The following is a 26567-nucleotide window of genomic DNA, read 5'->3' as shown; positions in this document are numbered from 1 at the left end:
AAAAGATGCACACCTTGAGGACTAGATATTAATTTTATGGCAACTTCAGAGCTTGGGGCAAGACTGGCAAGGAGATAGGAAGTGAGACAAATAAAATGGAAGAGACAGAGCCAATTATGAGTACTGATAGAAAAGAACACATGTAGCAAAATATCATTTCAGTATATGTTAGAAATAGAATTTAGCAGCATGCATACAAAATAATTTTAAGGCTTGGCTTCCTCCCAAATTACTGACGAGTCAAAATTGTTTTGTTTCTGCACGGAGTAGATTTGCTGAAATACTCAAAAGCCAACAAATTATTACATTTCAATCTTTGATTAGAAACACTTTATTTTTGTATGAAGAATTAATCTAAAAGCACTGTAGAAAACTCAACACTTGGCTGGGGGGGGTGTGGGGGGAGGTCTTCAGATTGTAAATTGTGGAATTAAGTAAATGTGAAAGGAGTTATTTTGTTCAACTGCTGCCCATCTGTAGTTTAAACGCTCTGTGTAAGCTGCTGCATAATAACAGCAGAAAGACCGATCATCTGCAGGTACTCATCAGCACCATCGGTTAAGCACTTGTCAACTTCCTGGAAAGAAAAGAACCACTTTTAAAATGGAAGTGACACCATTACATTCTTTAAAGCTAATTATATACTGCCAGAGATGGATTGAGAAGTAACATATTTAACATCCAAACCCTGAAATCAGGATCTCACCCAACCACCTGGGGCCTATTTTCAGGAATATTGTACTTTAATATCGTCAAAATGAAGAACTCTACTTAATGGAAATTCTTTAAATAGTAACCACAATAAATTTTCTACCAAATTGGCAGAATAATAGTGCTGAATCAAACTCAATCAGCAAAATAAAGCATAATTCAAGATAGAATATTCAGCAAAACCAAAATTGCTTTCAAAACCTTTTGCAGAAATTAGAGCTGGGTCATGAGAAATGTGGAATTCAGAAATATGAACAAAGGGCAAGTAGACGGAGATCAAAGTTACTTATATAAAATTACAAAAGATTTATTAGGAATGGTTCTGCTGAATTCTCTCTCAAATAAAATGATACCCCAATTTCATAGAAACACTTCAATCTTATTAATTCAGCCTTGTTGTTGTGGAAAGGTAAATAGTGTTATGAGATGTAAAACAGGTATAAATTACAAATCCTGTTTAACAGAATCAAACTACAGTGATCAAACACCTGAACACTCTCCAATGGCTAGTGAACTACACTCTACTATTTAATACACTAGCAATTTAGTCAATTGTTGACAAGTGGGGAATAAGGCCACTTACAGGATTAAGAAGATGGTTACTAGAATTCAAAAGTCAGAACACCAAAAGTCTAAAAGCATGGATGGAACTAGGTTAATGAATTTGGATATTCCACTGAAACCAGGGAAAGAGGTAAATGCAGCTTACGGTTCATTTCAGTCCATACTTACTGCCAGTTTTAACGTGATCGCTGACTTCTGTTGATCGTTAAGATCTTCTTTATCGATAATGACATCATGTAGCTGGTTGATTAACTGTGTTGCAGCATAACCTTCATTAATCATATTCTGATGGAAGAAAACAGTGGTGGATAAACAGAAGCACTGTACATCCATCACATTGCAAATAGTAAACCAATTCTTTTCCCTGCATTGATTCATAATGAGATACAGTTCTACAAGTATTATAACATCTCCAATACTTTATCCAAGTTGGCACTATAATCTGTTTGATCACAAAGGCATTAGAAGCCTATTTAAATGGTGGGAAATTTGAGGGGAGGACAAAATCAATTTGAACAAGTAGTGCTCTCATGTCCCCACTCCAATTTTGTCCTTTTTAAAGTGTTGGCGTATGACAGGCACTATGAGGACATGCAATTAAAGTGTCATTATTCATGGGCACACTCATATTGTGACTGTTGGCGTACTATTTACCACTGAGGGCATTACAACCGAGTCAGATCTGTCCTCATCCCACATTTATAGAAGCATAATTTTTAGCAGAGATCACTAGATACAGATAAGGAGCAAGAACCCCAGGTAGTATTTTCTCTCATAAAAATACCTGGAAAAACTCAGCAGATTTGACAGCATCTGCGGAGAGGAACACAGTTAACGTTTCGAGTCCATATGACTCTTCAACAGAACTAAGTAAAAATAGAAGAGAGGTGAAATATAAGCTGGTTTGGGGGGGAGGGTGGTGGGACAAGCAGAGCTGGAAAGAGGGCCAGTGATAGGTGGAGATAGTCAAAAGATGTCATAGACAAAAGGACAAAGAGGTGTTGAAGGTGGTGATATTATCTAAGGAATGTGCTAATTAAAGGTAGAAAGAAGGACAAGTAAGGTACAGATAGCCCTAGTGGGGGTGGGATGAAGGAATCGAAATAGGCTAAAAAGTAGAGATAGAACAATGGATGGAAATACATTTAAAAATAATGCAAATAGGTGGGAAAAGAAAAATCTACATAAATTATTGGAAGGAAAGGGGGTGGGGATGGAGGAGAGAGTTCATGATCTAAAATTGTTCAACTCAATATTCAGCCCGGAAGATGAGGTGCTGTTCCTCCAGTTGGCGTTGAGCTTCACTGAAGCAAACCGCATTGGGAGCAGCGAATGCAGTAGACTAAATTGAAGGAAGTGCAAGTGAAATGCTGCTTCGCTTGAAAGGAGTGTTTGGGCCCTTGGACGGTGAGGAGAGGGGAAGTAAAGGGGTAGGTGTTACACCTTCTACGGTTGCATGGGAAGGTGCTGTGGGAGGGGGTGATGGAGGAGTGGACCAGGGTGTCCCGGAGGGAATGATCCCTGTGGAATGCCGCCGGTGGGGGGTGAAGGGAAGATGTGTTTGGTGGTGGCATCATGCTGGAGTTGGTGGAAAAGGTGGAGGATGATCTTTTGAATGCGGAGGCTGGTGGGGTGATAAGCGAGGACAAGGAGGACCCTATCATGGTTTTGGGAGGGAGAGAAAGGCCTGAAGGCAGATGGGCCGGACACGGTTGAGGGCCCTGTCAACCACCATGGGTCCACCACCACCAAACACATCTGCCCTTTACCCCCCCGGCGGCATTCCGTAGGCATCGTTCTCTCCGGGACACCCTGGTCCCCATCTCCATCACCCCCTACACCTCAACCCCCTCCCATGCCACCTTCCCATGCAAACGCATAATGTGCAACACCTGCCCCTTTACTTCCCCTCTCCTCACTGTCCAAGGGCCAAACACCCCTTTCAAGTGAAGCAGCATTTCTCTTGCACTTCCCTCAATTTAGTCTACTGCATTCGCTGCTCCCAATGCGGGTTCCTCTACATTGGAGAGACCAAACGCAGACTGGGTGATCGCTTTGCGGAACAACTTTGGTCTGTCTGCAAGCATGACCCAAAGCTCTCTGTTGCTTGCCATTTCAACACTCCACCCTGCTCTCATGCACACGTGTCCGTCCTTGGCCTGCTGCATTGTTCCAGCGAAGCTCAACGCAAACTGGATGAACAGCACCTCATCTTTCGACTTGGCACTTTACAGCCTTCCGGACTGAATATTGAGTTCAACAATTTTAGATCATGAACTCCTCCATCCCCAAACCCTTTCCGACCCCCTCCCCCTTTTTTTCCAATAATTTATATAGATTTTTCTTTTCCCACCTATTTGCATTATTTTTAAATGTACTTCCATCCATTGTTTTATCTCTACCTTTTAGCCTATTTCGATCCCTTCCCCCCACCCCACCCCCACTAGGACTATCTGTACCTTGCTCGTCCTGCTTTCTACCCTTAATGTCACCTATTAGCACATTCCTTAGATAATATCACCACCTTCAACACCTCTTTGTCCTTTTGTCTATGATGTCTTTTGGCTATCTCCACCTATCACTGGCCCTCTATCCAGCTCTACCTGTCCCACCCCCCTTTAAATCAGCTTATATTTCACCTCTTTTCTATTTTTCCTTAGTTCTGTTGAAGAGTTATATGGACTCGAAACGTTAACTGTGTTCCTCTCCGCAGATGCTGTCAGACCTGCTGAGTTTTTCCAGGTATTTTTATTTTTGTTTTGGATTTCCAGCATCCGCAGTTTTTTGCTTTTATCTTAGTATTTTCTCTCCTTGCACTAACATGCTGAAGCTAACTGGAGCTGCTGGCCAGGCTATCAGCTAATTTAGCTTGCTACTATTTCAAATGGTGTCTGTGAAGCCAGCAGAAGAAATTGAGCCAAGTATCATTAAGCATATTTAGTTAATATTAAAACATAAAAGTGCAGTTTATAAGGACATAGTGCACTAAGATTTGAATGCAGTCTGGACAAGTGGCATAGGTGTTTCACTATTGAGAGATCATAAGAATGGTTAATATGAGAAATGCAAACGTACAATAAGATACACACTGAATGGGTAGGATAGAGGGGTCTTCTTTCTTTATCTAAATTTTGCATGCCTTTCTTAACTGGCAACGTTAACCAGAAAAGAATAGATCACCCAATTGATTAAACTAGGCTGTCACATCTATTGTCCCTCAACATCATCTCCACTCATTCAAAATAAAATAAAGCATTTCTGCACTAATGTCACCCAACTTGATGAGCAGAAGGCTTTTATCTAAAATTTAGAAAAGGATGACGATGAATTCTCACCGTCCACCTAGTTCATTGTATTAATTCAGAGCTTGGGTCCAAGAGGTTAGCTCGGCCTGGTCAACCTCTCCAGCACAATTTCACAAAACCCTAAATAGATCTCTGTGTCCAGAAAGACACTGGGAAGAAATTTTGACTGAGGGGAGATGTCAAATGGGCAGTAGTGGATTGGCCACCCAATATACACCCACTCAATTTTTCTTTCCATTGAGGATTCGCCACTACATTTCAATGTCTCAGATGTTGAAAGCTCCGTCCACTGTCTTATTAATAACTGAGTCTTTCTCCTTACTTTTACTACAGTTTCCAGTTTTTCAAATGAGCTGCTGTGGCATGCAGCTAAAAGGCTGTCAATGATTTCTGATGGCACAACCTAGAAAAAAAAGACAAAAAAAAATGAATTAACAGTTCTTTTCCCCACAAATTGTTCATGCACATGTACGATAGGATGGGGCAGTAGTTAGGCAGCTGATGTATGAGCATTCTGTATCACAAAAAAAAACAAACAAAAGCTTTAAAACTTTGAAAAAGGTTTGAACCCAACATTTTCAGAAACATGGAGAATTCTCCTTGTCCTTTTTATATCTGTTCTCAAGATAGAGCTAAATTGTAAATTATAAGTATCAGCTTAGCTCAGTTGCTAACATACTTGCAATCAGAAGGTTGTGGGTTTCAGCCTGAGTACTGGCTTCAGCACATAAACTAAACTGATATCTCATTGCAGTGCTGCATTGTAAGAGGCATCATCTGCACGAGATGTTAAATCCAAGTCCCTACTGACTTCTGGTAAATGCCAAAGATCCCATGACACACCTCAAAGATGTGGGAACAATAGCGGCAGTTTTTATGGATTTTCACAAATTACCAGATTCATTGAATTCAATTTTGCAGCTTGCCACTGTGGGACTTGAACTCAGGATCTCTGGGTTGCTAGCCCAGTACCATAATCACATTACTGCCCACTATTTCCCCTAAGCATTGATTGACATGTGACTTCCCACATTAGAGGAAAAGGAAGAAATCTGCCTTCTAGATGCAGTGAAGTGATGTTCCGAGCAAAAACTGCTATCTAATCTTTGTTTTAGGCTTGTTTTATATAAAGGGAAGTGTTGGATCACCAGTAGTGGTCAATATATGTACCACAGCTGGGATAATTAAAAGGAGCATCTTTCCTGTTGGGAGACCTGTAAATCAGAAACCAATGATATGTACCATTAAATAAATTTGTGAATAACTGGACATGTACAAAATTTTTTTTGGACACCAACAGGATGAAAACTGCATGATGGAAAAACTTTCCCAACCACGATACCCAGGTGCTGACCAAAACAGCAAAAGAACAGAAGGTGGCTATAAATGGAAATACTCATCGAGGAAAGGGCATACTTGTTCTTGCAAATTCTTGACCTACCCATCGTATATAGGCAGAAAAAGTTTTCCTACCCCAGCAATTTCACTGATGACTTGTTCTGTGATGTCTTTCCCTCCTGTAAGTCTTGTTGCACACTGCAGGTACGTTATCGCCTTTCTCAGGTCTCCTTCGGATACATTGATAAGAATAGCAATTGTCTAGAAAGAGCCAACATAATATAATAAAAACATATGCTTTGTTAAGTTGCGAGAGGCAGAGCACTGGCTCTGCTTCTCATACACACACACTGTCTGTCTCTCTCTCTCTCTCACACACACACATGCATACACTCTGTGTGTGTGTCTCTCTCTCTCACACATGCATAGACACTCTCACACACGCACACACATATGCACTCTGTCTCACTCTCACACACACACATACGCATATGCACTCTCTCACTCTCCCTCTTTCTCACACATGCATACACACTGTCTCACTCTCCTCGCACATACGCACTGTCTCACTCTCCCTCTCTCTCACACACATACGCAGTCCCACTCTCCCTCTCTCTCTCTCTCTCTCACACATATACGCACTGTCCCACTCTCTCACACACGCACTTGCTCTGCCTCTCTCTCTTACACACGCACGCACTCGCTCTGCCTCTCTCTCTCTTACACACGCACTCGCTCTGTCTCTCTCTCACACATAAGCACTTGCTCTGCCTCTCTCACTCTGTCTCACTCTTACACGCATACGGAATCTGTCTTACTCTCTCACGCATATGCACTCTGTCTCACTCTCCTTCTCTCATACACACGCATACGCACTCTCTCTCTCTCCCACACATACGCGCTCGCTCTGCCACTGTCCCTCTCACACGCGCTCGCTCTGCCTCTCACACACATGCGCTCGCTCTGCCTCTCACACACACGCGCTCGCTCTGCCTCTCTCTCACACGTGCTCACTCTGCCTCTCACACACGCGCTCGCTTTGACTCACACACGCACACGCTCTTGCCTCTCACACACGCGCTATCGCTCTGCCTCTCTCATGCGCTCGCTCTGCCTCTCACACGCGCTTGCTCTGCCTCTCTCTCACACGCGCTCGCTCTGCCTCTCTCACGCGCTCGCTCTGCCTCTCTCTCGCGCTCGCTCTGCCTCTCTCACGCGCTCGCTCTGCCTCTCTCTCGCGCTCGCTCTGCCTCTCTCTCGCGCTCGCTCTGCCTCTCTCTCTCGTGCTCGCTCTGCCTCTCTCACGCGCTCGCTCTGCTTCTCTCTCACACGTGCACTCGCTCTGCTTCTCTCTCACACGTGCACTCGCTCTGCCTCTCTCTCACACGCGCTCGCTAAGACCCTCACTCACGCTCGTTCTTCCTCACACACTCTGCCAGTCTCTCTCGCATCACGCGCACACACAGCACGCGCTCGGTGTCACCAAACGCACAGTCTCTCACACACACACACAGTCTCTCTTTCTCTCTCACACACACACAGTCTCTCTTTCTCTCTCTCACACACACACAGTCTCTCTTTCTCTCTCACACACACACACACAGTCTCTCTTTCTCTCTCACACACACACAGTCTCTCTTTCTCTCACACACACACACACACACACACACACACACACACAGTCTCTCTTTCTCTCTCACACACAGTCTCTCTTTCTCTCTCACACACACACACAGTCTCTCTCTCTCTCTCTCACACAGACACACAGTCACTCTCTCTCTCACAGACACGCGCAGTCTCTCTCTCTCACAGACACGCGCAGTCTCTCTCTCACACACACACGCGCAGTCTCTCTCTCACACACACACGCGCAGTCTCTCTCTCACACACACACGCGCAGTCTCTCTCTCACACACACACGCGCAGTCTCTCTCTCACACACACGCGCAGTCTCTCTCTCTCACACACGCGCAGTCTCTCTCTCTCACACACGCGCAGTCTCTCTCTCTCACACACGCGCAGTCTCTCTCTCTCACACACGCGCAGTCTCTCTCTCTCACACACGCGCAGTCTCTCTCTCTCACACACGCGCAGTCTCTCTCTCTCACACACGCGCAGTCTCTCTCTCTCACACGCGCAGTCTCTCTCTCACACACGCGCAGTCTCTCTCTCTCACACACGCGCAGCCTCTCTCTCACACACGCGCAGTCTCTCTCTCTCACACACGCGCAGTCTCTCTCTCTCACACACGCGCAGTCTCTCTCTCTCACACACGCGCAGTCTCTCTCTCTCACACACGCGCAGTCTCTCTCTCTCACACACGCGCAGTCTCTCTCTCTCACACACGCGCAGTCTCTCTCTCTCACACACGCGCAGTCTCTCTCTCTCACACACGCGCAGTCTCTCTCACACACGCGCAGTCTCTCTCACACACGCGCAGTCTCTCTCTCTCACACACGCGCAGTCTCTCTCTCTCACACACGCGCAGTCTCTCTCTCTCACACACGCGCAGTCTCTCTCTCACACACGCGCAGTCTCTCTCACACACGCGCAGTCTCTCTCTCTCACACACGCGCAGTCTCTCTCTCTCACACACGCGCAGTCTCTCTCTCTCACACACGCGCAGTCTCTCTCTCTCACACACGCGCAGTCTCTCTCTCTCACACACGCGCAGTCTCTCTCTCTCACACACGCGCAGTCTCTCTCTCTCACACACGCGCAGTCTCTCTCTCTCACACACGCGCAGTCTCTCTCTCTCACACACGCGCAGTCTCTCTCTCTCACACACGCGCAGTCTCTCTCTCTCACACACGCGCAGTCTCTCTCTCTCACACACGCGCAGTCTCTCTCTCTCACACACGCGCAGTCTCTCTCTCTCACACACGCGCAGTCTCTCTCTCTCACACACGCGCAGTCTCTCTCTCTCACACACGCGCAGTCTCTCTCTCCCACACACGCGCAGTCTCTCTCTCTCACACACGCGCAGTCTCTCTCTCTCACACACGCGCAGTCTCTCTCTCACACACGCGCAGTCTCTCTCTCACACACGCAGTCTCTCTCTCACACACGCGCAGTCTCTCTCTCACACACGCAGTCTCTCTCTCACACACGCAGTCTCTCTCTCACACACGCAGTCTCTCTCTCACACACGCAGTCTCTCTCTCACACACGCAGTCTCTCTCTCACACACGCAGTCTCTCTCTCACACACGCAGTCTCTCTCTCACACACGCAGTCTCTCTCTCACACACGCAGTCTCTCTCTCACACACGCAGTCTCTCTCTCACACACGCAGTCTCTCTCTCACACACGCAGTCTCTCTCTCACACACGCAGTCTCTCTCTCACACACGCAGTCTCTCTCACACACGTACAGTCTCTCTCTCACACACGCACAGTCTCTCTCTCACACACGCACAGTCTCTCTCTCACACACGCACAGTCTCTCTCTCACACGCACAGTCTCTCTCTCTCACACACACACACACAGTCACACACACACACACACAATGTCCAACAGGCCATTTGCCTTTTTAATCTCTTACTGTACCTTTTTGTGAGACAACACAACAAAAAAAAACTAGAATGACCCATTTAATTCTACTGTTTTCTGGTCATTATGCAGTTCTCACTCCATGCTAGTACATTCCCCCAATCCCACATATTCTAATTTTGTTTACTAATCTCTTGTGTGGGACCTTATTAAAAGGTTTCTGAAAATCTAAACTTACTACATCCACCAGTTCCCCCTTATTTGTTCGTCACATCCTCAAAGAAACTCCAACAGGTTTGTTAAACATGAATTCACTTTCATGAATCCATACAGACTCTGCCCAATCCTGCCACTATTTTTTTTAAGTGTCCTGTTATCACATCCTTTATTATAGATTCTAGCTTTTCCCTATTACTGATGTCAGGCTAATAGGTCTGTAGTTTCCCGATTTCTCTCTCCCTCCTTTTTAAATAGTATTTGTTTAGTTTCTCTGCCATTTCCTCATTCCCCCTTATCCTGACTCTGCTTGTAATGGACCCATTTTTGTTTTTTTCATTGTCACATAGGCAAATGAAGGTCAGTTAAGGAATTAACTAATTAAGGAAAGCCAGCATGGATTTGTTAAGGGTAAGTCAAATTTAACTAACTTGCTGGAATTTTTTTGAAGAGATAAAAGAGAGGGTTGATGAGGCTAATGCAGTTGATGTGGTATGCATGGACTTCCACAAGGTATTTGACATAGTGCTGTACAATAGACTTATAAGCAGTTATAACTAATAGAATAAAAAGGACAGTAGCAACATGGATACAAAATTGTCTGAGTAACAAGAAACAGGGTAGTGGTTAATGGACATTTTTTGGGCTAGAGGAAGGTTTGTCCTGGAGTTCCCCAGGGGTCAGTGTTGGAACACCAACTCTTCCTGATATACATTAATGACCTAGACCTTGGTGTACAGGACACAATTTCAAAATTTGCAGACACTGCAAAACTTAGAAGCATTGTGAACTGTGAGGAGGATAGTGTAAAATTGCAAAAGGACATAGGACAAGTGGCAAATGAAGTTCAGTGCAGTAAAGTGTGAAGTGCTTAATTTTGGTAGGAAGAACATTGAGAGGCATGATTAGTAATTAGTGCTGCAACCAAAAATGTTCTTCAACAGAGAGAGCCGTTGTCACAGTGCAGTGCACTGCTGCTCACTTTTAATCCTGTCGCTCAATCCCAGTTCATCTCTGGGAGACTGTTACAAGATTCTCCCCATCCTTTGCATATATTTTGTGTCATGTGGTGAATATGGTGACTTGATTGCCACAACTTTGGCAAGCATTGAAATCTTATTGAACGATACCGGTCCAGGGCACCTTCCATCAATGCAGATATTCTCACATTGGTGGGTGAGAAAGGTTGGCACCAGCTGGTGAGCATGGTACAGATGGGTACAAGCAGGTAATGGAGGCTGTGACAGCTGCAGCCAATTTCCATCACAGGGACAAGGAAGGGCCCAGGAGGGCTCTGCTTCACGGAGTGCCGAGCCTTAGGTGTCATCATCAAAGTGACAGATACTGGAGCAGCCAGGTTAAATGTGTGGAGAGTTCCCAGAAGCTGTTTGCTCTCATGGGCATAAGATGGAGGAGTCCATCATGTCTCTGGCATGTGAGCACATGGCCTTCTCCACTGAGAGAGTGGCAACCTTCATGGAAAGCCACATACAGCAAACTACACAGTCGATACAGGAAGTGTACAGCGTTATACACAGTATGGCCTCACCTAAGCTGTGCTGTGCAATGGGGAGGCGAGATGGCCCCAAGAAGTACGGACCCGTTGCCAGGTCATCCCTGCCATGTGCCGAGCCTCTTTATGGTTCAGACACCCAGAGGCTGTCTGCTGAGACCATCTCATACACTGAATCAGAAAAGGCTCTACATTAACTGCAAACATTGGGAGAACACAACATTGAAGTACCTGGAAGCATTTGCATAAATCCAACCAGTAGCACTTGGGGTATCACTGGCCTAGCACTTTTTTTTGAATGCAAAAGTGTTATATGTACGTACCAATTTAAAGTTCTTGTAATGCATACTTCAACGGCTCGTCTGTTCGTTTCTGCACAAGTGGGCTGTTCCCAGCTGGTGAGCACTTGAGAGTGCGGATATGAAAAGGTGAATCCAGAATGAGGGCAATGCTGAATGTAGTCCTTGAAATGATGTAACGTCAGAGCCACTGAGGTGATAAGGGCATTTATGAAAGTCCATCAAGGCTACTTCAGGAGAAAACAGATTCACCTCCAAAGGCGTTTAACTGTCTATCAGGAGATGTGTGCTTATGAGTGAGCTGTGGGTATCCCAGGCACATATGTAAATGCCAGCTGACATCAGACCCATGGATGCATGTCCATTAGCTGCCTGGTCTCGCCCTTCTCTAAATCTTCAAAGGAGGAGACAGAGTGCACAATATGAGATGTCATTCTTCAACGCAACTCCCCTCTGGTGCCGCAGGTCATGCAGAGCACAGCATTGTTTTTATTCATTCACAGGATGTGGGCTTCGCTGGCTAGGCCAGCATTTTTGCCCATCCCTAATTGCCCTTGAGAAGGTGGTGGTGAGCTGCCTTCTTGAACCGTGGCAGTCCATGTGGTGTAGGTACACCCACAGTGCATATGACCATGATACACGTGGCCCTTGATGGGCATGTTGCAGTGCTCCCCAAGATCTAGCTAGGCACCTGAACCTCATTTTGAGAAAGAAATTAGCCTGTTCAATGGCATCCATATAGTCACATGGCAGTGGTTGTAGGTGTCCTCTGCCCCCGTCTCTTGTGTTGGGGCTCCACACAGGTATGAGCATCTGAAGTGTAGCTCTTGTCATCCAGAATCCACCCTTGAAGGTGTTTGGATGGCCTGAGGCACCTGGGACTGTCTGATGATGTGAGAGTTGTGGCAGCTTCCTGGAAGCCATGCACACACTTGCAGAATCCTTTTGCAGTGAACACTGACTAAATGGACATTTACCCAGTGGAACCCCCTCCTGTTCGTAAAGGCTCCCGGCTGCCAAGTGGGAGGCTTGATGGCCACGTGCGTGCAATCAATTACCCCCTGCATCTGAGGGAATCCAGCAATGGTGCCGAATCCCAGCACCCTATCGGCCTGACTGCTCTGATCAGGGCAATAACTGATGTATTGCTCAGTGGCTATTTCACAATGAGATATTAGCCAATGACAGCCACCTCCACCTGCAGCTGAGCTCTCATCTCCATTCAGCAGGCAAGCTGCTGACATTCCACGGTACCCACGTGCCCCAGTAAAAGTTTAAAATGCACCTCAAAATTGCTGTCCATTGGCTGCTTAACAGCCTCAATTGCCTGGTCGCCACCATTCTGCATGATCATCTTCCCGCTTCCTGACCTCCCCTGGGAAATCTGCCCAGCAGGCGTGGACTTCAGAAGGTTCCATGCTGCCTGTCACCACTGTGATACTAAAGCTCTGTCCTTTGAGTTTACAGGTGAGCTGAATATAGCCAGCCCTAATCAGACTTTTGCACAATTGCACAGTTAGTCATGTAATTTTGTTCAAGGCACAGAGCAAGAGCCCATATCAATCACCAGTACCGAAAGTTTAAGCAAAATAATTGTATGTTCCTCCTGCTCTTTCTCTTTGAGCTTTGAGTGAAAAACATTCAATGTTTCTGGCAGTGGGCAAAGAGAAAAAGCTATGAAAAATCACATGTTCATTGTAGAATCATTCAGGAATCCAGAATTACCCTACCCAGGTAAAGCAAAGTAACGGTTCTAACATCAAACACAAGAAATGTAAAAGGGAAAAAGGATCTCTTTCTTCCTCAACATATTTTCTTAAACATCTACCATACAAGGATCATTTTATACTGAGCATCATGCCTCATGTCTAATAACCTCTGACCAAGAGATGGCAACGCTGAGTTGTTTTTCCTCCCAAAAGAAAAGTTTTTTTTTTAAATGAACTAAAACAATAGGAAGATAGCACTTTAAATAAATAGATTGCCTTTTAATTTATTGACGTTATTTTCTTCCCTCCTTTCAGTTTATATTTTATTGGTAAATTTTAGTGCTCAATGATTACTGAGAAATGAACACTGGCACTTTTAGGCAATCAGCATTAAGCAAACCCAGGTCATGTAGAGCACAGGCGAGTTACAAGATAAAGTTCCCATGGCCCTGCCCAGCGATGCGTCTTAATCCTAATCTGTAATCATCAACCTACACTCTTATCAATATGGAGCTGTGGAGGAGAGGCAAAAAGAGCAACTAGTGACACCTAATGGAAGAGGACACATCCAAAAAAGACATATGTACACTCAATTGTGATGCCCTTATAGCTTAATATATGGTCAATACACTGTCAGTGTTCAAGAGCTCACATGAAGAATGATCACTTGGACACAGCATCAGGGGACTGCCAGTTTGTGAAACCAGACTCTAATACTCTAATGTCTGGTGTAGCAGCCCTAAACTCTTTTAAAGCTGAACCAACGTTAAAATCAAAATTTGGTTTCCTAATTAAAATTGGAGCTTCAAACACATCATACAACGCCAGAGACCTACTTCATTGCTGTATTGCACATTCTCCTTCTCACAGATATCCAGCAATCTTTTCTTTTGTATACTGTCTGTCAAAGGTTTAAAACGGAACTTAGAACATCGAGATGTCAGTGGTTCAATTATCCTGAAACACAGAAAAGTCATGCGTTAGCAAACAGAGCAGCTGCAGAAGAATGTTCTCAATGGTGACTTGACTTCACTCCCATAACTGGAGCCAGATTTTATTCTCTTTACATTGCACCAAAATACATTCCACAATTCTGCAGTGTCAAATTAATACGGTGACGTTGCAAAGCATTTCCTTTTGATGTGTCAACTCATTGTTGCATTTTATTGTATAAGTAGAAGGCACAGTATTAATGCTGCACTGATTAAATAATATAAATTTTAAATTGCTACATTTGCCATATCTGCAACCAACTTTAAGACAGATATTTATGCTCAGTATCCGGTGGGGGAGGATAAGAAATCCCCCTGCAAAAAATGAATTTTTTTTAACTGAGTCCAAATAAACAAGAGATCAATGGGGTAAACATGCTGAATAAGAATGATTGTCCAACATCGCTTAGCTTCTCTGCTATTTTCCAGCTCTTAGAAATGGATATTTACAAAGCTCCTGTCATTGAAGTTTGTGTTTTTTTTTTAGTTATTAAAACCCAACTCAACCGAGAACCTCTCAATGATGCTACTTATCCAATAGATAGTTTTCTCCTTTTAATCATAAGAAGAATGGCATTAAGTAAACCTAGATTAACCCAACACTAGAATTATATTTTAATTACAAAATAGGCGTTCAGGAAAATACTGCTTGGCAAGTAAAGTATATTTAATTGTGTTGGAGGAGATATACAAATTACTAAAAGGTTATTAAGGTCATTAAAAAACCAACAATAGCACTGGGCTTCATTTCTAGATACAGCTGAAAGAGAGAAATTATGTAAAACTTGTACAGAATCTTGGTTAAGTCACAACTGGAGTACCTGGAACAGTTTTGGTCTCCATATTATAAAAAGTATATAGACAAAATACAAAAAATATTTATTAGGATGATACAGACCTGAAAGATTATACCTATCAGTAAAGATTGAACAGACTAGGGTTCTTTTCTTTAGAAAAAAGAATAACGGGTGACCTAGTAGAGGTCTTTCAAATATTAAAGGAGTTCCATAGGGTAGACTTATAGATGCTTCCACTTGCAGTGGGGGGGACCAGAAGTAGAGACCTTAAAGATGGGACAATCACTAATAAACTCTATAGGGAATTCAGGAGAAACTTCTTTACTCTGAGATTGTTTAGAATGTGTAACTTGATACAAGGAGTAGCAAATTGGATAGCATAGATGCGTTTAAGGATGCCAGCTAAGTACATGAGGGAGAAAGGAATATAAGAATACGTGGATACGGTTAGATAAAGTGAGGTAGGAGGAAGCTTGTGCGCAGCATAAACACCAACATGCACCAGTTGGGCTGCAAAGCCTGTTTCTGCACCCTTTATACTAGGTAATGCGATGTACAATGTAAAATTAGCATGTACTAGAACTAAAGTTCTCGCCTAAAAGGACTCTACCAAAACAAACAGAGCAAATATATTCTGATCTGCACCACTTCATATTATGCAACTTCTCCCACCTGCTGATGTAGTTGCAGATGAGACAGAAACGTGTGGTTTTTGACTCTCTTTCCATTGTTCGACGAAGAGCAGCCTGTGCAGCACTTGTCATAGAGTCTGCTTCATCTAAGATGACAATCTTAAACGGTGGAGCAGTTTTTCCACTGGAAGAGAAGACATAAACAGTGTAAAGGTCTGAGGAAGTCTTCAAACTAGAATCACATCCATAAAAACAATTAAATTTCACAAAGGTAACCACTTCCAGACACTGCCAAGGCTGTAAGGCTCTGAAGACAGATGGTCCTCTGATGAATGGCCTTATGTTAGAGATTTCTTCCTTGAAAATTAAAGCTAAAGTTAATTGATCATATGCTTTACATATGCCAAGCAGGACTGGTGGCAATCATCATACACATCAAAATGCATTACATGCAAGACAATGCAACATGAGATGACTTTAATAAACATGCAAAATGGCTTTGCAATTGGCAAATCGATTTCCAATATAGATGAACGTGAGGTAGAACAATTTGGTAAGAACAGTAAGGACATCACATACTCCTTGGAAAATAAGAGCTTAATTTTTTTATTTATTCACGGGATGTGGGCTTCACTGGCTGGGCCAGCATTTAATACCCAACCCTAGTTGTCCTTGAGAAGGTGGTGGTGGTGTTGAGCTTCCTTTTTGAACTGCTGGAGTCCATGTGTTGTAGGTACACCCACAGTGTTATTAGGGAGGGAGTTCCAGGATTTTGACCTAGCAACTGTGAAGAAACAGCGATATGTTCCCAAGTCAGGATGGTGAGTGACTTGGAGGGGAATTTCCAGGTGGTGGTGTTCCCATCTATCTATTGCCCTTGTCCTTCTAGATGGTAGTAGTTGTGGGTTTGGATGGCACTGTCAAAGGAGCCTTGGTGAATTCCTGCAGTGCATCTTATAGATGGTACACACTGCTGCTACTATGCGTTGGTGTTGGAGGGAGTGAATGTTTGTGTAGGTGGTGCAAATCAAGTGGGCTGCTTTGTCCTGGACATTGCCAAGCTTCTTGAGTGTTGTGGGAGCTGCACTCATCCAGGCAAGTGTGGAGCATTCCATCACACTCCTGACTTGTATCTTGTAGATGGTGGACAGGCTAAGGGGAAGTCAGGAAGTGAGTTACTTGTCGCAGGATTCATAGCCTGTGACCTGCTCTTGTAGCCACAGTATTTATATGGCTAGTCCAGTTCAGTTTCTGGTCAATGGTAATCCCCAGGATGTTGATAGTGGGGGATTCAGTGATGGTAATGCCATTGAACATCAAGGGGCGATGGTTGGATTCTCTCTTGTTGGAGATAGTCATTGAGGCAGGGGAGAAAATAAGTCACTAAAAGTAGCAAGTGAGGTTAATAAGATTATAAAAAAGGCAAAGCAAGAACTGGAATTCATTTCCAAAGGGACAGAACTGAAAAGCAAAATAGGTTTTATTAAACTTGTATAGAACATTTCTTAAACCAAACTTGGGAGTACTGTACATATTTCTGGTATCCATACTATGGAAAAGTTTTATAGGCACTGGAGAAGATGCAAAGAGAGTCACAAGATTTCACCAGAAAGGAGAGGCTACAGTTATAGACTGGGGCTCTTTTCTTCCAGAAAACAGGTTGAGGGGTGATCTAGCAGAGATTTTTAATTTAATGAAGGGGATTGATGGAGCTTATGGAAGACCAAAACTAGAGACAGTAAATATAAGACAGTCACTAATAAATCCAAAAGGGATTTCAGGAGAAACCTCTTTACCCAAAGAGTGGTTAGAATATTGAACTCACTACCACAAAGAGTGGTTGAAGCAAACAGCATAGAAGCATTTAAGGGAAATCCAGAATCAAGAGGGAGAAATGAATAAAGGAATGTGCTGACACAGTTAGATGAAGTATGGTGGGAGAAGGCTCATATGGAGTACAAAGAATGGCACAGCCCAGATGGGCCAAATGGCTTGTTTCTATTTTGTACATTCTATATAGTCATTAATTTTAGGGAAAAAAAACACATGGTTTTTTCTAACCTGATATAATAGAATCACCAATTCTCAAAACCTCCTTAGTCCTCACAGAAAAGTTGCAACTTACTCTGAGCGAGATCCAGCTACAGTCAATTGTGAAAAATTTTTCACCTTTTCTCGTATAACCTGAATACCACGTTCATCAGAGGCATTCAGCTCAAGGATTCTCTTGCGGTATAATTCAGGCCTGCAAACATTGCACAGAATTAATGTCAGAACATCAGATCAGATCAGGACTCTGGTGAGCCACGATGCCATGAGTTACACATTTCATGTGGGTTGCACATCTGATGTTACTTTTGAACAGTCAGGTCCTCAATGGCTTTTAAAAAAGCTTCAGGTTTTTTGCCACTGGAAAGAGGACAAGACAGTGGTGTTACGTGCACCTCAACAAGTCATTTAATCACCAACCCTTATATTGCAAGTGGTCTCTCTGTTTTAGGCCTTTTTAAAATTATAAGCCAAAAGCTGACAGGTAGGCTCTAATGCATATTTTAAGCAGTATCTGCTATCACCAGTGAACAAGGTTATGGAAGTTATGAAGCAAGACAATGGATGGAATTTTTGGGTGCAGAGATAAATTCAAGGTAATCTGATAATTACATAATTATATTCCAGCTTACACTATTTCCCAATGTATGCTAAAAATATTTTTAATTAGAATGTCATTCTTTATAATAAGTTTAAAAAAAACCGACTTCATTTTACTCAGACAAGGACACGCCTACTATCAAGGCAAAGAACCTGTTTGATCCAGTTTCCCTAGCAAGGATAATGATATCTTATATTTGTACAAACTCATTCAAAAACAAATGAAGGGGACCTTTAAATATCAATGTTAACAGGTTGATTTTTAACCTGATAGAGGAATGTGATCTTGAACTGATTTTGTTCCAAACTGAAATCTAGAGTATTTTATTTAATCATGGGACATGGGCATTGCTGTCCAGGCCAGTATTTATTGTCCATCCCTGACCACCCTAGGAAAGGGAGCTGCCTTCTTACACCTCTGCAATCTGTGGGATGTAGATACACTGACACTGAGGGAGTTCCAGGAATTTGATGCAGTGACATTAGAGGAATTAGAGGTGATATATTTCCACAGCATGATGCTGTATGACTTGGAGGGGAACTTGTAGGTGGTGATGTTCCCATGCATCTGCTGCTCTTGTTCTTCTAGGTGGTAGAGGTCCTGGGTTTGTAAGGTGCTGTCAAAGGAGGCTTGACAAGTTGCTGCACTACATCTCATAGATGGTACATGCTGCTGCCACCATGCGCTGGAGGGAATGAATGTTTAAGGTGGTGGATGGGGTGCCAATCAAGCAGTTGCTTTGTCCTGGATTGTGTTGTCAGAGTTGCACTCACCTTGGCAAGTGGAGGGTATTCCATCACAATCCTGACTTGTGCCTTATAGACGATGGAAAAGCTTTGTGGAGTCAGGAGGTGAGTTATCCATTGTAGAAGTACCCAATCTCAGACACCTTTGTAGCCATTGTAATTATACGGCTGGTCCAGTGAGGTTTTTGGTCAATGGCAGTTTGCCCTGTCCTCCCTCCCTGCCCCAGGAAGGGGGAATTCAGTGGCGTAATGATTGTGGTATGAGGCAAATGCAAATTGCTTCCTTTCTGCTGAACCCAACAATCTTGAACTCTACATTTTCTAACAAGATCTTTGCTAACTTACCCAAAGAGTTCTCTTGCTGCAGCCAAAATTGTGGAAGTTTTTCCTGTGCCAGGAGGTCCATAAAAAAGCAGGTTGGGAAGCTGCAAAAGGAAGCAAAATCATTTAGCAAAATAAAATTGCAAACAAAAATATTTTCTCTTAGACTAGACACTAACTTATCAGAACACCATCCTTTCACCTTAAAACTGCATTATAATAAGAAATGTTATGAAAGTTTCTTCTGTGCGCACCTACAATTACAGGGTAACCTCAGCTCAGATGCTAGGAGGTTCAAGGATCCAAAATTTTACACAATCAGATAATCTCAAACTCCCTCAGTGTGGCACTGAACATAAAGGACAGTTTGGTCTGCGGTTCAGACTCTCACCTATACTGAATTCTTTGAACTCAAAATATAGTGGCACTAATGGAGCTACAATAAGTCTCTGGGTTGGGAGAAGACATCAGTCATAATTCATGTTACCAGATCACTAGCCAGTGATGAGGAAGGCACTGAAAGATCATGTGTATGGATATTGAGCAGGGATAGCATTTTGTTGTGCCAACATACCCACCGCTTCAATTACTGATTAGCCTATCACCAGTGGTAAATCTCACACACTAAAAATGGCCATTTAAAGTGCCAAGGACTGCCTGTGGAACTGCGTATCATTATAGGGAATGTTCTTGTCTTCAGTACTGACACGGAAAAGCACACTAACCCAAAAGGAAAAAAATACAGGTTCATCAGACAATAATTAAAACCAAGGTCTCAGATGTTAGATCCTTCACTGTGTCGTGTAATCTTCCACGTAAGTTCTTTGAATAAAGATATAAATAGAAAGCTTTGATTCAGGAAAACATGTTTAAAATATTCTTAATTTAATTTTGAAAGAGCTCCTATAATTTAAGGATCAGGTGCAACATTAAAAATAAGCATTTTTATATAATAACATACTGATCCACCATTTGAAAGGCACTGAACTAGAAATTAATTGGGACTTGCTCTAGATGGAAAAGTAAAGGGTACTCACATCAGCACCTTCAAGTGACTTCTTTAGCACAGCCACAACTTCCTCCTGAAATGCCACTTCAGACACACATTTTGGGCGACTGCAGGTAAAGGTAACATCGACAAGACAGACTTTAGGGGAAATCTCGGTTTAAGCACACTTTTTTTTTTTTACTAATTGCACCCATCCCCCCAATCACAAAAGGAATTTACTTAGCCATTCTCATCTGTCCTGATACAATGAAGATTAACACAATAGATTTTTGCAGGTAAGAAGCACACAGCTATTACTTCCTACTCAAGTTACCTCTGTAAAGGCTGCCATCTTGCTTAAAAGTAGTCCCTGGATTTTGTGAAAGTGGACAGACAAAAATGTTTAAGAGTGTAAGGAATGTTGAACAGGAGTTGTATTTCAGGTACAGTAGAGAGTTAACCAAAATGGAAAAGAAATATTTTTAAACATTGAACACAACAATTGCGAGAATTTTTCAGCATTGGCCATTAGAAAGGTTCTTTCAGAACATATTTTTGCCCAATACTAGTCTCCGAGGTTTTCTTCTCATATGAAATGGCAATATTGCATCACCCAAATGAACATAAACTTCTTTTGGTACAGGACAAAATACTAAAGAAGAAAATTGTAGGACTCAAGCTTGCACAGGTGATCTTCCACGCTTCAGGTTCTCACTGGGTAAAGTGATTGAAGGAGTCACCAACAGTGCTATCAAATGGCACTTACTTAGAAATAATCCGCTCATTGACACTCAGTTTGGGTTCTGCCAGGATCACTCAGCTCCTGACCTCATTACAGCTTTGGTTCAAACATGGGCAAAAGAGCTGAACTCCAGAGGTGAGGTGAGAGTGACTGCCCTTGACAACAAGGCAGCATTTGACCGAGTGTGGCATCAAGGAGCCCTAGCAAAACTGGAGTCAATGGGAATCAGGGGGAAGCTCTCTGCTGGGTGGAGTCATACTCAGGACAAAGGAAGCTGACTGTGGTTGTTAAAGGTCAATCATCTCACTCCTGGGACATGGCTGCAGAAGTTCCTCAGTGTAGTGTCCTAGGCCCAACCATCTTCAGCTGCTTCTTCAATGATCTTCCTTCCATCATAAGGTCAGAAGTGGGGATTTCGCTGATGATTGCACAATGTTCAGCACCATTCACCATTCGTTGGATACTGAAGCAGTCCATGTCCAAATGCAGTGAGACTTGGGCAATATCCAGACTTGGGCTGACAAGTGGCAAGTAACATTCATGCCACATAAGTGCCAGGCAATGACCATCTCCAATAAAAGAGAATCTTACCATCGCTCCATGACATTCAATAGCATTACCATCACTGAATCTCCCACTATCAACATCCGGGGGGGGTTACCAATGACCAGAAACTGAACTGGGCTAGCCATATAAATACTGTGGCTACAAGAACAGGTCAAAGGCTAGGAATCCTGCAGTGAGTGACTCATCTCCTAACTCTCCAAAGCCTGCCCACTATCTGCAAGGCACAAGTCAGGAGTGTGATGGAATACTCTCCACTTGCCAGCTCCACAACACTCAAGAAGCTTGACAATGTCCAGGACAAAGCAGCCCGCTTGATTGGCACATGCACAAATATTTACGCCCTCCACCACTGACGAACAGGGGCAGCAGTGTGTGCCACCTACAAGATGCACTGCAGAAACTCACCAAGGCTCCTTAGACAGCACCTTCCAAACCCACTACCGCTACCATCTAGAAGGACAAAGGCAGCAAATGCATGGGAACACCATCACTTGGAAGTTCCCCTCCAAGCCGCACACCATCCCGACTTGGAAATATATCACCGTACCTTCACTGTTGCTGGGTCAAAATCCTGGAACTCCCTTCTCAACAACAGGCAGCTCATCACCACCTTTCTAAATGCAATTAGGGATGGGCAACAAATGCTGGCCTATCCAGCGACGCCCACATCACATAAATGAATTTCTAAAAAACTCAGTCATGCAGTCATGGCCAACTACTGAGCAGAAGTCAGGCACTTGATCCTCTTGTACAGTCCTCTGGAAACTGCTTAGCACTCATCTGACTGCAGGCAGTCCACCTGCTTTCTGACCTTGAATAGTGGGAGACCCAAGAAATGGGAAGGCGAAAAAAAACCTTACAAAGCGAGTTTCCCCACCTCCCCAAAAATAGGCCCGCTGAAGTTTTGTGGAGAATATTCAGCCCTCCAAGAATGACATATTTCCATCCTTTCAGCTCAAGTACAAAAAACACAAAGGACATTTCTTACATGAGACAAAGCAATACAGTACAATTGGAGAGAACGATGACAAGGAAAGAAATTTCAAAGCTCTTCTCCCTCCCCAAATGCTGCAGTAGCAAATCAGATAAAACCGTACTGGGGTTCCACAGCAAAAGCCTGGAGATTTCCAATGGTTTAATGTGTGGCATATTCTGGAACAGATGATAGTTAAGAACTCTGCCACAGCAAGGGAAGCAGCTTGTGAAGCTTCACCACTGCCTTTCTCACCATGGCCAAAAACGAGAAAGTCAGCATTCAATTCTGAAATTATAACAATTGTATGATTACACACACACAATTGAGTTTGCCATTTCTAACCATTTATGTAATTATGTGAAAAAGGGACACTCATGGCTGTATACATGCACTGAACAAAGCATCATCTGGAGTTAAGTTTCTTACTATTTCTCCACCCATGGAACTGATTTTTGTTTTTTGTTCTCTCCACTGGTTCCTGCTGCGGCCTTTTCTTTTGCTGGTTTAACACCAATAACTCCAGCTCCTTTTAAAAAAGCTTGCATCTTTCACCTTCAAATGAAAATGGCAAATGATTAAATGTGTTTTTTTTAAAGAAAGGAATTAAGAGACAAAAGAAGAATTACTCGACTGAGACCAAAGGTTGCCAATAGTGTGTTCCCAGTTTACAAGGTTGTGATCACAAATAATGAGACATTAAGCTGAGGCTCCATCTGTCCTCTCGACTGAATGTAAATGATCCTTTACTGTCGTCAAGGGTGACCAGGGATGACCATCCAGTATCCTGGACTACATTTATCCCTCAAGCAACATCATCAACAATAGATTAACAGTTCTTCGTGTTGCTGTTCATGCGACCTTGCTGTGTACAATTGGGCTGCTGTTTTTTGCCTACAGGCCAACAGTAGCTACCCTTCAAAATATATTAATTGACAGTAAAGCCCCTGGGGATGTCTGAGAATATGAAAAGCAGAGTCTCTTTCTTCCTTCTTACCACAATAACATAATTAATTTTGCAACAAATGACATATTTTCCTCATTTTTACATCTTCTCCTGCGACTCATGAATTCTTGACTGAAGGATGTACAAAGTCCAGCATTGCCCTGAAATCAGCATTTGCAGTTTCAGGGATGATGCACCTTCTAGTTTTCCCTCTCACATTGTATCAGCTTGTTATCTGCCATAGAAAATTGTCCATTAGTATAGAGCTTATGTATCTGTCTAATAATGCAGTCTGGTTTCATGAGGGTTTTGAGAATTTGAATTTAGTTATAAAATAAGGGAATAAAAAGCTTGCAAAATTAAAGAACTTTAATTTATAAAGCATCTACCACATATCCCAAAAGACATTACAGCCAGTGAAGTACAATAAGTGTGCTCATTGTTGTAAGGTAGGAAATCTGACAGCCAATTTATGCACAGCAAGCTCCCACAAATAGAAACATGATAATGACCAGCTTGTCTTTTTTATATAAAGAGATGAAATCTCTTCTTAGCACTCTCTGCCTTAAGGTGTCATTTGAAGGATGGCACCTCCGATAGTGCCGCAAGGTACAGAGGTGTCGACTTGGGTTTTGTGCTTGTAATCTAAAGGAATAAGATTTGAGCTCGCAACCTCTGATTTAGAGGCAGGAGTGCAATCTCTCAGACTTGGCTGACCATACAAGTGGTCACAACTCTTTTGGATTGTTGGGACATAATGAACACGGAGTTTGTCAGTGATGTCCAAGTGCTGAGAATTTTCTTGTCAGGTACAAACTCAACAGGTGGCCATTCAGCCCATCAGAGAGAGAAAGAGTGGGAGGGAGAAGGCCGTTCAGCCCATCAGAGAGAGGGAGGAGGCCGTTCAGCCCATCACGCAGAGAGGAGGCCATTCAGCCCATCAGAGGGAGAGAGAGTGGGAGGGAGGGAGGAGGCCGTTCAGCCAATCCTTCCATTCTGAGACTCCTCCCCCACACCTCTTCCCTCCTGGATTTCCAGCTCCTACACATTAGTGTCCGACCTGGTGTTACTTTCCTGTCCAGGGGAATCAGCAGATACAGGGGGACCAGAGATTTCTTTTCATGGGAAGCGATGAAACGGCACCGAGAGCCCGATCCCTCTCCCTCTCCCGGTGTCTCTCTCTCTCTCGCTCCCGTTGCTGCCGGTAAACTCCCGCCAAGACAAAAACACCCGCCGCGTATTTCCGCTTCCGGACAGTGTCCAAGGCAAATCAGTCCGGGGGGAAATTAATGCCGACAGATCCTTTCCCAGGATTCAGACTGACTGATCATTCCTCTGGAGATAGACTGTCTGATCCTTCCTCTGGATTCAGACTGACTGATCCTTCCTCTGGATTCAGACTGACTGATCCTTCCTCTGGAGATAGACTGTCTGATCCTTCCTCTGGATTCAGACTGACTGATCCTTCCTCTGGATTCATACTGACTGATCCTTCCTCTGGAGATAGACTGTCTGATCCTTCCTCTGGATTCAGACTGACTGATCCTTCCTCTGGATTCAGACTGACTGATCCTTCCCCTGGAGATAGACTGTCTGATCCTTCCTCTGGATTCAGACTGACTGATCCTTCCCCTGGATTCAGACTGGCTGATCCTTCCCCTGGATTCAGACTGACTGATCCTTCCTCTGGATTCAGACTGACTGATCTTTCCTCTGGATTCAGACTGACTGATCTTTCCTCTGGATTCAGACTGTCTGATCCTTCCTCTGGATTCAGACTGACTGATCATTCCTCTGGAATCAGACTGATCCTTCCTCTGGAGATAGACTGTCTGATCCTTCCTCTGGATTCAGACTGATTGATCCTTCCTCTGGATTCAGACTGACTGATCCTTCCTCTGGATTCAGACTGACTGATCCTTCCCCTGGATTCAGACTGCCTGATCCTTCCCCTGGATTCAAACATTCTGATTCTCCCTCTGGATTCAGACTGTCTGATCCTTCCCCGGATTCAGACTGACTGATTCTCCCTCTGGATTCCGACTGTCTGATCGTTCCCCTGGATTCAAACATTCTGATTCTCCCTCTGGATTCAGACTGTCTGATCCTTCCCCTGGATTCAAACTGACTGATCATTCCTCTGGATACAGACTGACTGATCATTCCTCTGGAGATAGACTGTCTGATCCTTCTTCTGGATTCAGACTGACTGATCCTTCCTCTGGAGATAGACTGTCTGATCTTTCCTCTGGATTCAGACTGACTGATCCTTCCTCTGGATTCAGACTGACTGATCTTTCCACTAGTTTCAGACTGACTGATCCTTCCTCTGGATTCAGACTGACTGATCTTTCCTCTAGTTTCAGACTGACTGATCCTTCCTCTGGATTCAGACTGACTGATCCTTCCTCTGGATTCAGAGTGACTGATCCTTCCTCTGGATTCAGACTGTCTGATCTTTCATCTGGATTCAGACTGACTGATCATTCCTCTGGATTCAGACTGACTGATCCTTCCTCTGGATTCAGACTGACTGATCTTTCCTCTAGTTTCAGACTGACTGATCCTTCCTCTGGATTCAGACTGACTGATCATTCCTCTGGATTCAGACTGACTGATCCTTCCTCTGGATTCAGAGTGACTGATCCTTCCTCTGGATTCAGACTGTCTGATCTTTCCCCTGGATTCAGACTGACTGATCCTTCCTCTGGATTCAGACTGACTGATCCTTCCCTTGGATTCAGACTGACTGATCCTTCCTCTGGATTCAGACTGAATGATCCTTCCTCTGGATTCAGACTGACTGATCCTTCCCCTGGATTCAGACTGACTGATCCTTCCTCTGGATTGGGACTGATCCTTTCTCTGTATGCAGGATGACTGATCCTTCCTCTGGATTCAGACTGACTGATCCTTCCCTGGATTCAGACTGATCCTTTCTCTGGATGCAGGATGACTGATCCTTCCTCTGGATTCAGACTGACTGATCCTTCCTCTGGATTGGGACTGATCCTTTCTCTGGATGCAGGATGACTGATCCTTCCCCTGGATTCAGACTGACTGATCC

At 43.7% G+C, this 26567-nt stretch overlaps 1 protein-coding gene across 4 annotated transcripts; it reads right to left on the bottom strand.

Moving 5' to 3' along the window:
- Positions 1–315: 315 nt before the first annotated feature.
- Positions 316–24760, bottom strand: rfc4 (replication factor C (activator 1) 4). 4 transcript variants are annotated; one of them, XM_041180819.1, is made up of 12 exons: positions 24561–24760; positions 23552–23735; positions 22984–23109; positions 20322–20400; positions 19309–19388; positions 17693–17812; positions 15608–15751; positions 13983–14103; positions 6054–6179; positions 4903–4983; positions 1444–1596; positions 316–577 (listed from the first exon to the last, which is right to left on the bottom strand). In XM_041180819.1, exons 3-12 carry the CDS (start codon positions 23100–23102, stop codon positions 482–484), a joined length of 1119 nt encoding a protein of 372 aa, XP_041036753.1. In that variant the 5' UTR covers positions 23103–23109; positions 23552–23735; positions 24561–24760; the 3' UTR covers positions 316–481. The 4 variants fall into 4 exon arrangements, with proteins under 4 accessions (XP_041036753.1, XP_041036734.1, XP_041036742.1 ...); XM_041180800.1 differs by lacking the exon at positions 23552–23735; XM_041180808.1 differs by lacking the exon at positions 23552–23735 and having other exon boundaries at positions 24575–24760.
- Between the last annotated feature and the right edge of the window lie 1807 nt (positions 24761–26567).

The sequence above is a fragment of the Carcharodon carcharias genome, chromosome 2, assembly GCF_017639515.1.
Source record: "Carcharodon carcharias isolate sCarCar2 chromosome 2, sCarCar2.pri, whole genome shotgun sequence".
In the NCBI taxonomy this organism is placed as follows: domain Eukaryota; kingdom Metazoa; phylum Chordata; class Chondrichthyes; order Lamniformes; family Lamnidae; genus Carcharodon; species Carcharodon carcharias.
The sequence above is the reverse complement of the archived record's forward strand: the minus strand, read 5'-3'. Positions and strand labels throughout refer to the sequence as shown.

Coding starts and splice junctions, on each gene's coding strand:
- rfc4 (XM_041180819.1), bottom strand. CDS start 23,102: ATGCAAGCTTTTTTAAAAGGAGCTGGAGTTATTGGTGTTAAACCAGCA. Junction 20,401..22,983: donor GTTCCATGGGTGGAGAAATA/GTAAGAAACTTA, acceptor CTTTACCTGCAG/TCGCCCAAAATGTGTGTCTG. Junction 1,597..4,902: donor AACTGGAAACTGTAGTAAAA/GTAAGGAGAAAG, acceptor ATGGATGTACAG/TGCTTCTGTTTATCCACCAC.